The sequence below is a fragment of the Nicotiana attenuata genome, unplaced genomic scaffold, assembly GCF_001879085.1.
Source record: "Nicotiana attenuata strain UT unplaced genomic scaffold, NIATTr2, whole genome shotgun sequence".
Taxonomy (NCBI): Eukaryota; Viridiplantae; Streptophyta; class Magnoliopsida; order Solanales; family Solanaceae; genus Nicotiana; species Nicotiana attenuata.
In genome coordinates, this window is record NW_017675238.1 from 14,128 (window position 1) to 30,756 (window position 16,629).

General features: G+C 36.5%; 2 protein-coding genes across 5 annotated transcripts; one reads left to right on the forward strand and one right to left on the reverse strand.

Annotated features, from left to right (window-relative positions):
* Positions 1 to 5,497: 5,497 nt before the first annotated feature.
* LOC109219839 (U-box domain-containing protein 4) lies at positions 5,498 to 8,614 on the forward strand. 4 transcript variants are annotated; one of them, XM_019384304.1, is made up of 3 exons: positions 5,498 to 5,693; positions 6,608 to 8,097; positions 8,321 to 8,614. In XM_019384304.1, the coding sequence occupies exon 2, from the start codon at positions 6,659 to 6,661 to the stop codon at positions 8,063 to 8,065; it is 1,407 nt and encodes a 468-aa protein (XP_019239849.1). In that variant the 5' UTR covers positions 5,498 to 5,693; positions 6,608 to 6,658; the 3' UTR covers positions 8,066 to 8,097; positions 8,321 to 8,614. The 4 variants fall into 4 exon arrangements, with proteins under 4 accessions (XP_019239849.1, XP_019239851.1, XP_019239848.1 ...); XM_019384306.1 differs by having other exon boundaries at positions 5,498 to 5,672; positions 8,333 to 8,614; XM_019384303.1 differs by having other exon boundaries at positions 5,499 to 5,693; positions 8,333 to 8,614.
* Positions 8,187 to 8,895, reverse strand: LOC109219840 (heavy metal-associated isoprenylated plant protein 47-like). Its single transcript, XM_019384308.1, has 3 exons — positions 8,731 to 8,895; positions 8,566 to 8,644; positions 8,187 to 8,484 (listed from the first exon to the last, which is right to left on the reverse strand). The coding sequence occupies exons 1-3, from the start codon at positions 8,734 to 8,736 to the stop codon at positions 8,342 to 8,344; spliced, it is 228 nt and encodes a 75-aa protein (XP_019239853.1). The 5' UTR covers positions 8,737 to 8,895; the 3' UTR covers positions 8,187 to 8,341.
* Between the last annotated feature and the right edge of the window lie 7,734 nt (positions 8,896 to 16,629).

Below are 16,629 nucleotides of genomic sequence, written 5' to 3' on the forward strand. Positions count from 1 at the left end.
TATTTTTGGGGAAGCAGGCCGACGGGACATTTTGGTCACTTCGAACGTTCACTTCACGAGGATGACATCATCACTAGAGGTTCAAGAAAATCGAGGTCAAAATCATTTCATATCATTCCATTCTAAGAAACACGGGGACTATCTGTATACGGTCAAAATCGAGGGAGCATGGTTTTGAAGTCATAAATCGAGCTATGGGTCCGAGTCCGGGAGACTTGAAGTGGAGATCAGATCCGGCTAAGGAACACCCGCCTCGAGGAAGCTGATTGAGGGCCTGGCACGAATTGCATCGAGGGCATCGCAATCTCGAAGTCAATCAAGAAAGATCGGGAATTTCTCAAGGACACGTGGACTCGGGCATTAATTATAGAATAAGGGTTGTACAAAATGGTACATGTCCGTACTACACCGTTATACACCTGAACTAATAGAATTCTTTACTTTTATAAGGAATGTACTATATTGGGGATTCCTCCTTCTATATAAAGGGGACCCCAATCACTTTGTAGGAGATCAGATCACTCACTGCAATAGAACATTCTTATTCTTCTCTTGTTTAACGTGCACAGAAATTATTCTTCAGCTTTATTGCCTCTACTTTATTGTTCATACTTTATTGGTCTTAGCTGACCTCGAGGTCCCTAGATAGACGAGCTCGAGGCCCCTACTGTTCTGATAACATTGATTTGGTTCATTATCTCTTCTTACTTAAGCTCAATATTACTCATATAATCACTAGTATTAGAATATATCACGTATCCTTAAAATCACAAATTATCTTTAATTGTTACTCACATTTTTCGAGGTAAACAAAATCACCAAGCAAAACAATCAAGTTCTCTATAATAAAAATTTTCATTTGGCAAATTTCTCTTGTCTTTCTTATCTAACATTCCCTTAGCAATCTTGAGTGGAGTATTTTAGGCTGACTTGGCATATGAAGATCATGACCGAGTTGTGCAAGTTCATCGCGCATGCACTTGATTCAAGACTAAGGACGTGACAACATGGTATTAGAGCCAAATTATAACTAAGGGAATGACGAACGGGAGAAAAATTAACGCTACTAACACCCAAGCCAATATCATCCAAGATGTTGCTAGCAAGAAGACACATAACAGAAAAGGAATGCTACCAACAAAAGCTAGGAGGTGTCGCTCGAGGTTGTGTCAAGCGAAGGGCTCAAGTCCCAAGAACCATCTATCATTGAGGCGAGCGAGGATGTGTCGCTCAATAAAAATGGGTATTAAAGGTGAACACGGGGATGGACGCCATGGAGATCCTTGGCCAACGCTTGGGGAAGGTGAAAGACACCCTTAGCGCTTCGAGGGGCACACTCTTGAGGAGATTGAAAGTATCTGAAATAACTTGGAGGGACATATGTAGGCTGAGATGGAGCTATGGAAAACTATCACTACCTTAGAGTGTAGACTCATGGAGGCATTGAGAACTATATACGCCATGAAGGCAAAGAAAAAGTCACTCAAAGAGCATTCCAATGCAGGTGTGATCGAGGCAGCTATCAATGTTGACGTTATGAAGGAGGCCAAGATCGTTTATGATCAAAGATTCCCTCTTCTACGTCGTGGACGGGTTGCAAAATTGGGCAAAGTAAGAGTTAAGAAGATATCAAGTAGCCAACGTGGATGAGGCAATAGTGGTAGCCGAGTCGCTCGTTGACTTCAAGATGGATCTTGCCAAGTCCAAAGAAGGCAACACCGAAAGAGGTGGGGGAGATCATAGCAAGTACAAGGAAAAAGGCATAGCCGAAGTATATGAGGGCATAGGCAAGGTGCCATCACATAACGGACATGGGTCCAAGAGAAACGACAAGGGGCTGAAAAAGGTAGCGAGTGTGTGCATAAGGAAGGGTGCTACTTATGCAAAGGGTCACATCGGGCAAGTGAATGCCTAGAGTTAGGGAAGCTTGCAACAATGATCGAAAACTTTGCTCAGGTAACCAAATACAGGAGGGGCCGCCTACATTGGGGGGATGTGCTTGGAATCTAAGCCAAAAGTAGGGGATTCCAAAACCTATCTTGGCACCATGCAAATGGACCACGGTGGCAACAAGAAAAGTTGTGCAGACATGGTTGAAGAGGATGACGAGTTACAAAGTGATGGCACAATATCGGACTTAGAAGATGCACCTAGCAGAGGGGTGAAGTTTGCTAACAAGGCTGGGACCATGGAGCGCAGCCATATAGGGAGTGGAAGCATGAACCGGATGCTTGAGAAGCTGCTAGACTTGGTCAAGTCATGGGGAGATTCAATCCAAGAGCAAGGTGAGGCATCCGATGGACAGAGGATTGAGGCCATTATTACTATCCGTCCAAAGTAAAAACGGGGCAAGGAAAAAGGTGACCAGCACCTTGTGATATAAGAAGGCGAACCGCTCCATATGACATCATGGCTAATAGGCAAAGATCTCCGGCGATGCCAAGGCGAGGTGCGCACGTACGTGTCGATGCTTTGTGCCGAGGGTGACACATAATTAGGTGGGGGGAGTGTGATGAACCACCATGTAATCATGCCAAATAGGATCCATTTGGCATATATACTTGCCATGTGTAAGGGTTACATAAGTTAGAGACTAGCTCTTGGTTGAATATTCTAGAACTATGGAGAGTTTCCTTGGGAAAGCTCTAGATATTTATGGATTTGGTAGGAAGACTCTTTTGAAAATCCATGGAATATTCTAGCCATGTAGAAAATTCTAGAGGTTGTACTTATTTGTAATATGGAAGGACTTGTGGAACAATAATTATTTACACACTAGCCCCTAGGTGACTACTATAAATAGGGGGCATTTACTTGTAAATCACCAAGCAAAACAATCAAGTTCTCTATAATAAAAAGCTTCATTTGGCAAATTTCTCTTGTCTTTATTAGCTAACATCCTCTTAGAAATCTTGAGTGTAGTATTTTAGGCTGACTTGGCATAGCAAGATCGTGGCCGAGTTGTGCAAGTTCGTAAGCAAGTTGTCAAGTACCTCATGTGCGCTTAGTTCAAGACTAAGGACATGACATCAAACTTCAAAACCTAGGTCTGATGTTTGATTCCTAACAAAAACGACTAAATTTTAAATAGTGTTAATTTTTGCTGTATTTTAAATAGAGATCCTAAAAGTGGTTACCCGTGCACTTCGACCCATTTGACCTCCACGGTCACTTTTTAGAAAAAATGGCACCAGGTGACAACACATAACAGGAATTGGTAATTTTTTAGCCTTATATTAGGTTTGGCAAAGATAGCCCCAAACAATTGGCATTATATAGCCAAATCCTAAAAAAAGCTACTCTCTTATATATTCTCTCTCAAACAATTAGCCCCAAACCATGTGCTCCCCCCCCCCCCCCGGCCTCGCCGCTCACTTCTCTTTTGTTCACTGCCTCCCTCCCCCTTTCTCTTCTTGTATTTCTTCTTCTATATCTTCTCTTTCGTCACATCAAAGAAAATTAGAAGCAAAAACTAAGAGAAAAATACATTTCAACTTTGTTTTACTTCTCTCTTCTTTTTTTTGGTTGGATTGAACGAGTGAGTGTGATTGAAATTGGTTGAAAATACCTAAACGAGGCTATATACAAAATTTGAGCAAGATTAGAAGTGATTTAGACTGGTTTCAGGTAAAAAATCAGACCTAAAAATCCAACTGCGACATGTGTATATCACGTTGTGTAACATGTACATCAGTATATATCACACACAGGTTTTAAGGATGTCTTTGTATATCACTTTGTATATCGTGTATACAACATAATTTGTTTATGGACGCCGTGTATATCACATTGTATATCGTATATATAACACAAATTGCCATGGATATGCATAGATACACATTATATACATGAGATATCACTGATGTACATAGAGATATACACGGAATACAATAGGGGACACATATGGAGTCGTCTTGAACTTGAGTTTTCAATCTGAAATGTGTTATCAAGTAAGGAAAATAAAAATTTAATATACTTTTTGATATACACATTATTATTATTATTATGTTATACACTGTGATATACAAATAATATAATAATTATTGTGTTATATATATTTGGATATACAGATAAAAAAACTAGAAAATAATTAAAAAATATATGGGAGTTTTTTCGGATACTACTGAAGGAAATGGAACCTAATTTCTAGGACGATGGTTGCTATGAGAGGAGAGAGGGAGAGGGTTTTAAATATATTTTTTTGCTATTTTTAAGGAAAATAATTTTGATGGGGCTTATTTTTAGGATGGTGGTTGAAACATTAGAAGAGAGAGAATAACTTTAGTCTACCATATGCCAAATCCTAAAACGTTGGCTTTTTTATGCCAATTGTTGGACCTTGTTGTCATGCCATGCCAAATCGGGGGTTTTGCATCTATACCCGACTTTGGGGTCACAATTGAACCGATACCCACTTTACAAAAAAGTTTGCAAGCGTACTCACTTTACGATCAACTTCAGACTTATCGGGTCTGAAGTGAAAAAATTATACTTCAAATGCACTTATGGCAAAATAGGTTAGAAGTGCAACCAATGGTTTCATGCACTTAAGGCTAATAAGTCTGAAGTGAAAATTTGCACTTCAGATGCACTTAAGACCAAATAGGTATGAAGTGTGACCAATGATTTTATGCACTTAAGGCCAATAAGTCTGAAGTGAAAAATTGCACTTCATATGCACTTAAGGCCAAAAGGTCTGAAGTGCAACAAACGTTTTGCTACACATAAGGTAAATAAGTCTGAAGTGAAAAATTGCACTTCAGATGTACTTAAGGCCCAAAAGGTCTGAAGTGCAACAAATGCTTTGCTACACTTAAGGCCAATAAGTCTGAAGTGAAAGTTTGCACTACATATACACTTAAGGCCAAAAGGTCTGAAGTGCAACAAATATTTTGCTACACTTAAGGCCAATTAGTTTGAAGTGAAAAATTGCACTTTAGTTGCACTTAAGGCCAAAACGTCTGAAGTGCAACCAATATTTTTATCTACTTAAGGCCAAATAGGTCTGAAGTGCAAATAGCCCAAGAACATAAATTTGTTCTTTGAATTATAACATTCCAATATACAATTTAATATCTAAATCTACTCCAAATGAGCTCAAATTTGAAGCATAACCTCCAAATATCATCAGGAACAAACCCTAGTCATCAATTTTTCAAAACAACAATAAATTTAATAAACCTATTTTGCAATTAAGAAAAAGAAGAAGAAGAAACCTTAAGCAATAGTAAAAATAAAGCGTCATAACAGCTCACCATTGTAAAATATTATAAACTATATGAAAATATGTTCACAACCACCATATAAAATTATTGCACCGGAAGAAGAAGAAGACGAAGGAGGAGGAGAAAGATGCCTAAAGTTACTTAAAAGGTGGTTATAAGTTAAAACTTTTTTAAAAAGTAAGTATAAGTTAAATGGGGCGACCAAATAGGCGCCCCTTGCAATTTTTAGTGCCAAACCCCCAACTTTTTATCACTTCAAATTTGATGGACCTAATCCATTTCAATCACAGTCGGTCTAAAGTCTATACTGCAAGGACCCAACCATCAATTCGTATTTATGGATTTTCTTTTCCAATTTTCTTTTTCATCCGTCTGTCGTCCGTATTTTCTTTTTCCCATTTGCACGCTCCTGAAATTCCCAACTCGGTTCTCCATGACATATAATAGGTTTGATGCAAATCGCCGAAGGCAAGCTCTTTATTGGAATTATTGTGTTATTTATTTATGATTTTGATGCTTGCACCTATTTGCCAGCTTACTATTCTTCTACGCCTGAGAATATAACTGTATCTAAATTCTCTTATTTTTATTTTAACCTCAGTCGCTTGAAATAAGGAAATTGAAAGACACCCATATTAATTAGTGAAAAGGGTTTGCTTTTCATCTGTTTGAGCTTTGGTATATATATTGGTGGAAGGTAGCGGGTATCTAGTGGAATAATCCAGGTGTGAGCAAGGAGGCTGATAACACTATAATAAAATTAAAAGATAAATTTGTTTTCTAATTAGGCTATTAGTATATGGTATGATATACAATAACCTTGACAGGGGTTGAAAACTTTTACTTTACATTCTTCATTTCATTATTCCATCCACTAGGGTAAGACTGCGTACAATAGACCCTTTAGTATACTTGGGTACATAGGGTACATAGCGGGAGCTTAGTGCACTAGGGTACCACTAGGGTACATAGCGGGAGCTTAGTGCACCGGGCTGCTCCTTTAGTATACTTGTACTAGAGAGACAACATGCATATTTCTAACTTTTGGATATCAACAGTGGTTCTATGCTGTAAAGGAACCTAATTTCATTCGTCTTCGGTATGTGTCTTGTTCTGATTGAGATCACAATCTTTTATGAAAATTGTTGAAATTTATTTGCATAACAGTAGTGTTTGAATATGATTTCTGCGAGCTTTTTGCAAACTTGCATAAATTATTACTCTCCCAAATTACGGTTCTATATATGTGGTAAAGTAGGTTTATCAAAACAATTATGTCTAGTAAGTGTAGCGTTTTGCGAGCCTTTTTTTGTTACAACATAATCTTTCAACAAATGGTAATGTATGTTCGAGGTTAACTTTCCTTCCTGTGATGTTTACAGCGCTGAGACTGAGAGTGTACAGAGTGACCATAGAAGAGATTCTAGTTTGTAATGGCACAGTCAGGTAGAAAAACTGAAAGGCTTTGCATAAACTGGGAACGAGCATTTGATCTTTATTTAAACGCAATCTCATGTGACAATGAGGTTTTATGGGTCCAAGCTACAAGTAAGCTTTCCAAATTGTCACAACACGCTCCTGAGGATCTATTAGCACGCACTGTTCCGATCCTTGTAGAGCTTCTTAGAAAAATACCTTCCACTGATCTGAGTCCTTCAATTCAGGAAGCCGCTGCTCAGTGCTTGAAAAGTGTTGCTTGTCAAGGGGAAGGGAGATTGGCTGTACTTATTGGTGAATCAGGTGCCATCCCTTCTATTTTGAGTTTATTAACGCATTCTGATGGGAGTTTGCGAAGGGCTTTATTGAAATGCCTGAGAAATATTGTCACATTTGCTGCTGATAATCGAATGATTGTAGCTACACATGGTGGGCTGCAAATCATTCTCAATTTGTTGAATACCTGCTCGGATGATCTAAAGCGGTACTTGCTAGAAATTTTGAGTGCATTGGCTCTTCTGAGAGAGGTTAGGAGGACCATTTTGATTTCAGGGGCCGTTGGTTTTCTTGTTGAATCTGCTAGATGTGGCAGCATGATATCTAGATGTAGAGCTGCTCAGGCAATTGGGTTGCTTGGATTGGTTAAGAGAGCAAGGCGCACGCTTGTTGACTCGGGCACATTTTCAGTGCTTTTAGAACTAGTTCAGGTTGGGGATACTTCCACCAAACTCGTAGCTGCCAATGCACTTGGCGTGATCTCATCTCATGTTGATTACATTAGACCACTTGCTAATGCTGGAGCAATTCCTTTGTATGCTGAGCTTCTGCAAGGAACTGAACCCATGGGTAAGGAGATTGCCGAGGATGTATTTTGCATTCTAGCAGTGGTAGAGGAGAATGCTGTAGCTATTGTTGAACACTTGGTTAGAATTCTTAGAGATGACAGTGTCGAAGCTAAAGCTGCATCTGCTGATGTACTGTGGGATCTCGCGGGTTACAAGCATTTGCCATCTGTTGTGCGGGATTCAGGTGCAATTCCGATTCTGGTTCAGCTGTTGGGAGACCAAAACAGCGATGTGAGGGAGAAGGTTTCTGGAGCTATCGCCCAGTTGAGTTACAATGAAGCAGATAGAGCTGCTCTTGCAAATTCTGGAGCTATTCCGCTATTAGTAGATATGTTGCAGGATGAGTCAGAGGAAATGAGAGATAATGCTGCGGAAGCTCTTGTCAATTTCTCAGAGGACCCATCACTGGGTGATAGAATATCAGATGTGTTAAATAGTCCTTCATTCCAGAATATGCAAGAAAGACTGACGCAAATTCGTGCTTCAGATGCTCATTTGGCTGCATCCCTTAGACATATGAGCTTTGAGCAATTAACTATGGAGCCTGCTCTTATCTGACTCCTGATTCTGTTACATAGTTTTTCTTGAATGTGAGTATTATCTTACTAAAGCATTATTTGATTGTTGCCTTGTCTGAAACTTGTTGGAATAGTTCAAGTATAGGTAAATAGAATTGATCTTGAAGCTAAAAGTATCACACTAAATGATCATTCATCATAAAATTTAAAGAAAGATATTGTTGACAATGAACATATAACATTCACAAATATATCTCTTTATTACACCCCATGGTTACATTTATTCTTAATGCAGCTCATTTTTCAGACTTTCTCTTCACTTGATTTCATCAACAAGCACCAAGCTGGCGTGGCCGACCTTCTTCCTCAACAAGCTGGTTATACCAGCAGCATCTACTTGTTCTCCTATTATCACCACTTCATCTTTCTTCTCACCTTCTAATGCCACCGAGTTGACTCCTACAGAAAACGAAGAGCAAATGAAGGTGGGAAATCAATAGAACCAGCGGTAGTATGTAAGTTAGAGGAAATTAGCAATACCAGTTGACATAGCAGCAATCTTCAAGGTTTTTGATTGACATTTCTTGCACTTATGCTTCACTCTTATGACAATCTTTTGCTGCAGTATTGCATGAAAATTGCTTAACTAAATAGCATTGCTGTTAAAAAAATATGTATTGAAATTGTAGGAAATTGCATTCTTACCAGCATTGCTTAATAGCGTTAAGAGTAGAAAAAGAGCTTAGCTTGGTACGCAGTTGCTACCTTTCTGTAAGATCAGGACACAATGAACAAGGATGAAGAAGCTTATATCACATAAGCTGGTATATATAGGAGCACTTCTAAGCACTGGCTTGGAAAGAGTAAATATAAAATAAAATAAAATAAATAGAACGTCATGAAGATGAAATTTGCCTACGAAGCTTTGGCCATGTTCAGCTTTGCGTGTATCGAATTCACTTCACAAGGACAGTCTGTCTGGTGGACTTTGCCTTATTAATGGCAGAATCAATCTTTCTCATTTGGTCTTCCCAAGTAATTTACGCGAAACAGATGAAATATGGACGGGTAGTCCAAATTGCAACGTGTACAATGGATTCGGGATTTAATTTGATGGATTCGACCTTTCGAGTTCTTAGCAATATTACTTATTAGGCTTTTAAAATCATGGATTCATAATATAATATGTTGTTAATGGCTTACGCAGGATTTTTCACTAAGTAATCTCGACTTATGGTCACAATTCAGCTTGTATATGGATTTGGAGTTCAAAAGCATTCATCCCATCCCAAGTTAATATTTAGTTCGTACTATTTTTCAAATAGTGTTGATAGATGGGTAAATACTTACTGGTTACTGCATTCTATATTTACCGGACTAGGAGTGGCAAACGGGCGGGGCGGGTCGGATATGGTTCTGGTCGAAACGGGTAATGAAGAAACGGATAAATTATCGGACCCAACCCATATTTAATACGGATAAAAAAACGGGTTAACCGACAGATAATATGGGTATCCATAACTTCTTGCATATGATCACTTTTGGGAGAATTCTGAGTCTTCCTAACTTGAGGAACCCCCAATTTGAGGCTTTACAAATGTAAAAGTTAGACACATTGGTTATCCATTTTCTAAATGGATAATATGAGTCTTATCCATATTTGGCCCGTTTTTAAAAAGTTCATTATCCCACCTATTTTTTAGCGGATAATATGAGTGGTTAATTGTTTTCTTTTAACCATTTTGCCATCCCTATACTGGATAGTTTAATCTTACGTTTAAAAGTTAAAAGTAAAAGTACATATCACATAATCATGCTCAAGTAATAAACATGTATAATGGTATGTGTCTTGGATACATTTAACTAAATTTTTGGCGAAACGATGTTCGATAACACCATTTGGGTGAAGCTGTTGGAAGTCTCCCCCACTGCATTCTATAGAATATGAACTCGTATGTAGTTCACAATCTAAAGCCATGATGTTCAAAAGAGAACAAGATTTGATTGGGTAACAAGAATTCTACTTGACTACCATGCTAAGTGCCATTAAAGAAGGGTAATACATTAAGTCAACTATAAAATAATAAGTCAGCCTTAGAAATTATGCTCCAATATTTTAAAGGACATGCACTGCTATTACTTAATGAGACTATGATAGGCGGCAAGAAGACAAGTTATTTGCATAAACCTCCCACCCTCTTTTACCATCCAATCAAATCAGTAGCAAAAATATTCAACATTTACATACATTTATTTATATTTTTAAGGGAAAGAAAAGTAACTAAAATGGATAATGTACTACTAGCAATTAGTATAACCGATACATTCCGGTTGCAAGTACTTTACTAGGTAGTAAAACTATATAAACCAAACCAGGATTATAAATTAAGTGCTTTTAATTTGGGAAGATTTAGTGAGGAACTAGTATACATTTAGTGAGGGACTAGTAAAAATTGAAACTCAAAGGGCACTAGGTTGGCCTTGCTTCACATATGATGGATGACTTGGTACCTACGTGTGAGTTTCAAGTATGACCGAGTCAAATGGTTTAATTTATTTTCATCTCACCGCTTATTTTGCCTTTTTTTAAAATCTTAATTTTCACATTTTTTTAATTTAGTTTTATTTTTAGTTTTGGATGGACACATGTTTGCACATGCATTAACAAGACATTTCCACGCTTCCTACACGGGAAGCTTCAAAAATAAAAGATACTATAGACATAAAAAGATAATTGTTATGAAATAAATATTATAATTATAAACTAAAGCACTAAAAGAGAAGAGACAAAAATAGATAAGCAATGTAGAGAGGAGGAGGGAACTCTTCTTCTTATTTCAAGTATGTCACCCATGAGCCAAAAGTGCTCTATTTATAGTTACACAGGTTCATCCTCAAAAACAAAGAATGAAGTTACATATTAAATAGATTTATATGAATATAAGTGATTCTTGTATGTGATGTAAGAATTAAATGGACAACCACTTTAGTTCATTGTATTTATAACACTCCCCCTTGGATGTCCATTTAGAAGATAAGGTGCCTCGTTAAAACCTTACTAGGAAAAAATCTTAGTGAAGGAAAAAGAGTACACATATATTGTAATACGCATTACTTACTGCCTCATTAAACAGGAAAACCCAATTGGGACAAAACCTTGGTTAAGGGAAAAAGAGTAGTACAACGCGTGTTATACTCCCCCTGATGAAAGCTTTATTTGATATCTCGGAGACGACGCATTCCAATCTTATGTCTCAGCTTATCAAATGTTGATGTTGGCGATGCCTTAGTGAATAAATCTGCTAGATTGTCACTTGAACAGATTTGTTGAACATTTATCTCACCATTTTGCTGAAGATCGTGTGTGCAAAAAGAACTTTGGTGAATTGTGCTTTGTTCTGTCTCCTTTGATATCTCCTCCTTTAAGTTGAGCTATGCAAGCAGCATTATCTTCATACAATATCGTTGGAATCATCGTTTTTAAAGAAAAACCATACAGTTGTTGAATATGTTGAGTCACTGATCTCAACCATACACATTTTCGACTAGCTTCAAAAATAGCTATTATCTCTACATGATTAGAAGATGTAGCAGCGAAAGTTTGTTTTGTTGAGCGTCATGAAATAGTTGTACCCCCACAAGTAAATAGATAGCCTGTTTGAGATCAGGCTTTATGTGCGTCAGACAAATAACATGCATCTGCATAACCAATCAACTGTGAATCGGATTCATAAGAGTAAACTAATCACATATCAATAGTCCATCGGAGGTATCTAAAAATGTGCTTAACGTCGTTCCAGTGTCTTGTTGTTGGAAAGGAACTAAATCTTGCTAATAAACTTACTGCAAAAGTTATATCTGGTCGAGTATTATTTGCAAGATACATTAGTGCCCCAATTGCACTAAGATATGGAGTTTCATCACCAAGAAGCTCTCCATAATTTTTATGAGGTCGGAATGGATCTTTATTTATATCAAGTGATCTCACAATCATCGGGGTACTTAATTGATGTGCTTTATCCATATAAAAACGCTTTAGGATCTTTTTGGTAAGTTGATTGATGGACAAAAATTCCATCTTTCATATGCTCAATTTGTAGACCAAGACAAAATTTTGTCTTTCTAAGATCTTTCATTTCAAACTCTTTCTTCAAACAGTCTACTGCTTTTGGAAGTTCCTCAGGAGTTCCAATGATATTTAGATCATCAACATACACAGCGAATATAACAAATTTAGATCCAGACCTTCTTATAAATACACAAGGACAAATTGGATCATTCTTATACCCTTCATTCAGCAAATACTCGCTCAGTCGATTATACCACATTCGCCCTGATTGTTTCAATCCATATAAGGATTTTTTAAGCTTTATTGAACAAGTTTCCCGAAAACTTTTATTAGTTTCAGGAACTTTAAGCCCTTCAAGGATTTTCATATAAATTTTGTTGTCTAATGTGCCATACAAATAGGCTGTGACAAACCATTAAACGCATATCAAGTTTTTCATGGACTGCCAAATTTATAATGTGAAAGTGATTGCATCCACCACGGGAGAATATGTCTTCATATAATCAATGCTAGGTCTTTACGAAAATCCTTGTGCCACAAGTCGTGCTTTATATCTAACGCCTTCATTTTTATCATTTCATTTTCGCACAAAAACCCATTTGTATCCCACTGGCTTTATTCCTTCAAGTGTTCGGACTATACGTCCGAATACTTCACGTTTTTCAAGTGACGCTAATCTGCCTGGATAGTGTCTTTTCATTTTGGCCAATCATTTCTCTGTCTACATTCATCGACAGATCTTGGTTCAAGATCCTCATTTTGTTACATTATTTCAACGACAACATTATAAGCAAAAATGTTGTCGACAATAATATTATTTCGGTTTCACCTCTTTGCCGTAGAGACATAACTTATTGAGATCTCTTCATTCTTATTATTTTCAGGTACCTGGATCTCCTCTGAGGTCTTATCATTTGTGTCACGGGGCTCTTTTTGATCAATTGACTCCATATTATGATCTCCTAGATCATTTGCTCCTTTTTACTTTCGAGGATTTTTATCTTTGGAACCAATTGGTATACCACGTTTCAAGCGTGGCTTAGACTTATTTGTATTTATAAATTGTCCAACCGGGACATCAATTTGAATAGGAGCATTAGCAGCTGGAATATGTGACTTAGTCACCCTTGGTAGGTTAGTGAATGCATCTGGCAATTGATTTGCAATATTTTGCAAATAAATTATCTTTTGAACCTCGTGTTCACATTGCTTTGTTCGAGGACCTAAATGAGATAGTCATAATGTATTCCAATCTATCTCCTTTTGCAATTGCTTCTTTTCTCCCCCTAATATTAGGTATACTAATTCATCAAAATGGCAATCAACAAATCTTGCCGTAAACAAAATCTCTAGTCATAGGTTCCAGATATTTTATAATAGAAGGAGATTTATACCCAACATATATCCCCAATCTTCTTTGGGTTCCCATCTTTGTGTGTTGTGGTGGAGCAATTGGAACATATACTGCACATCCAAATATTCTAAGATGTGAAATATTTGGCTCCTGACCAAAAGCCAATCGTATTGGGGAGACTTTACGATAACTTGTTGGTCTGATCCACACAAGAGCTACTGCATGCAAAATAGCATGGCTTCATGCTGAAATAGGAAGTTTTGTTCTCATAAACATTGGTGTAGCAATTAATTGGAAGCGTTTGATCAATGATTCAGCTAGACCATTTTGAGTATGAACATGTGCAACTAGGTGCTCAATTGTTATCCCAGTTGATATGCAATAATCATTAAAGGCCTGGGACGTAAATTCACCAGCATTATCAAGACGAAGTGTCTTAATTGCATAATATGGAATGTGCTCTTAATCTTATTAATTGAGCTAGTAACCTCGCAAAGGCCAAATTGCGGGTTGATAACAAGCACACATGTGATCATCTTGTAGATGCAACTATCAAAATCATATAATATCTGAATGGTCCACATGGAGGGTGTATAGGCCCACATATATCACCCTGTATACGTTCCAAAAATGCAGGAGATTCAACTCCAACTTTAATTACTGATGGTCTAATAATCAGTTTTCCTTGAGAACATGCAGCACAAGAGAATTCTTTAGTTTGAAGAATCTTCTGGTTCTTCAATGAATGACCATGTGAATTCTCAATTATTTTGCGCATCATATTATAACCGGGATGCCCCAACCGGTCATGCCAAATAATAAAATCATTAGTAAACTCCTTGTTTATTATGGCATGTGATTCAACTACACTAATATTAGTGTAGTATAATCCGGAAAAAAATGCGGGAAGCTTTTCAAACACATACTTCTTTTCCGTTTTTATTATAGTAGTATAAAGGTATGCAACCTTTCCTTCATTGGTGTTCTCAATATGATAGCCATTTTGGCAAATATCTTTGAAACTCAATAATTTTCTTTGAGACCTACTACAATATAATGCATCATTAACGGCCAATATAGTTCCTCCTGGTAGTAATACAGTCGCTCTTCCAGAGCCCTCAATTAATTTTGTACTACCAGATATTGTTATGATATTGGCTTCTTTCATAATTAAATAAGAGAAACATCTCTTATCTTTAATATGGTGTGCGTCGTAGCACTATCCACAAGACATATTTCTTCTTATTATTCATACGGCCAACTAAAGACTTGGAAGTTTTCATATTCTTCAAGAAGAAGAAAACATACATCATACGTAATATTGAAAAATTTAAGAACAAAAGAAACTACATTTCTGAAATTAAATACTGACAACATAACAAGTTTTATTCAAAATATGAACTTCATAAAAAGAAATACGTTTATTCTTATAATTTTTCCCAATAATAAGTCTTCAGTTATGTTGCTCAAATAAGTCTCTAACTTCTAAATGAGTAATATCTGCAAGGCCTTCAAAAATATCATCTTTATAGGCAAGGTTTGCTTCAACTTTATCATGATCATTCATAGGACTCGCCTCAACATCATTTTGAAAAGTCAAGTGAGTCTCAACTTTATTTTATTTCCATTTTATAGATGCTTGATAAAGTTTGACAAAATATTCAGGTGTACGATAAATTCGTGCCCAATGATTTTTCATAAACATCGGTGGCAAACATTACCTTTGCCTTTTGAAGGATTATTCTGAGAACCCTTATTGTTCTCTTGTTTATAACGACCACCACCGTGGTGATTCTTATTTCTTCCCTTGCCACGCCCACGTATATTTATACGGCCACGGTAATTATTTTGTCTTTTTTCAGACTTTGGATCTATCGTTCCCAAATTCACTTCTGGAAATGGAGCTGATCCAGTGGGGCGAGATTCATGATTTTTCATTAAAAGGGCATTATGTTGTTCAACCACCAAAAGGCATGAAATTAACTCAGAATATTTCTTAAAGCCCTTTTCACGGTATTGCTGCTGTAACACCATATTTGAGGCATCAAAAGTGGAAAGTCTTTTCCAGCATGTCCTCATCATTCATAGGTTTCCCACATAATTTTAGTTGGAAAATTATTCTATATACAGCAGAATTATATTCACTTATGGTCTTATAATCTTGTAGCCTTAAGTGCATCCACTCACGACGAGCTATTGGCAATATCGTGGCCTTTAGCTGATCATATCGTTCCTTCTAACTAGTCCATAATTGAAATGGATCTTTCAAGGTTAAATATTTACTTTTTAACCCTTCATCGAGATGATGACGAAGGAAAATCATGGCTTTTGCCATATCCTGACTAGATGCTTAATTTTCTTCTTTAATAGTGTCACCAAGACCTTTAGCGTCAAGGTGAATTTCAGCATCAAGTACCCATGGCAAATAGTTATTCCCAGACATGTCAAGTGCCATAAATTCAAGCTTTGACAAATTCGACATAGTGAAAACTATCATAGAAATAAGTGAATTAGAATGATAAGAATTATTATCAATGAAAAATTCAGTGCAGTACATAATCGTGTATTAATATTCTATATGTATAATTATCAAACAAACAATTATGTGTAGTGCGATGATAAATTAGTGTTTAATATTACCCACAAAAACTTTAGACATGTAAGTATATTTTCATAAAATAAATAAGTTGAATTAATATGTACTAGTATAATTTTGTTTACTTAGAATACGTTTCAATAAGCTAAGTAGGCATAAAACTAGATGATATCAATTCTGACAAGTTCCAACATTCAATACGATTCATCTAATAGTTAAGTCGTTAATTTTAAAGCCATTAATTAGTTTGTACACTTAGGTGATAAATTTATTGAAGACACATAAACCTTTTGAAAATTTTGCAAGAATTCCTTCTAAATGCATATTCTGTTAGAATATTTGGATGTGGGCTTAATTAGTCGAATTATTATAATTCAATTTAATACTTATTTATTATGTGTAGGATTAAACTTCTTCGTAGTTTATATAACGAAATAACAATTTAACCGAAACTTATTGTTTTCATACCAATGCAATTGTTATAATCATATTCAAAATAAGTTATGCATATGGTAATTAAATTGCAGGTTCAAGATCCTAATAGAAATGTTATAAACATAGGAATGTATACCTGAATCGAAAAAA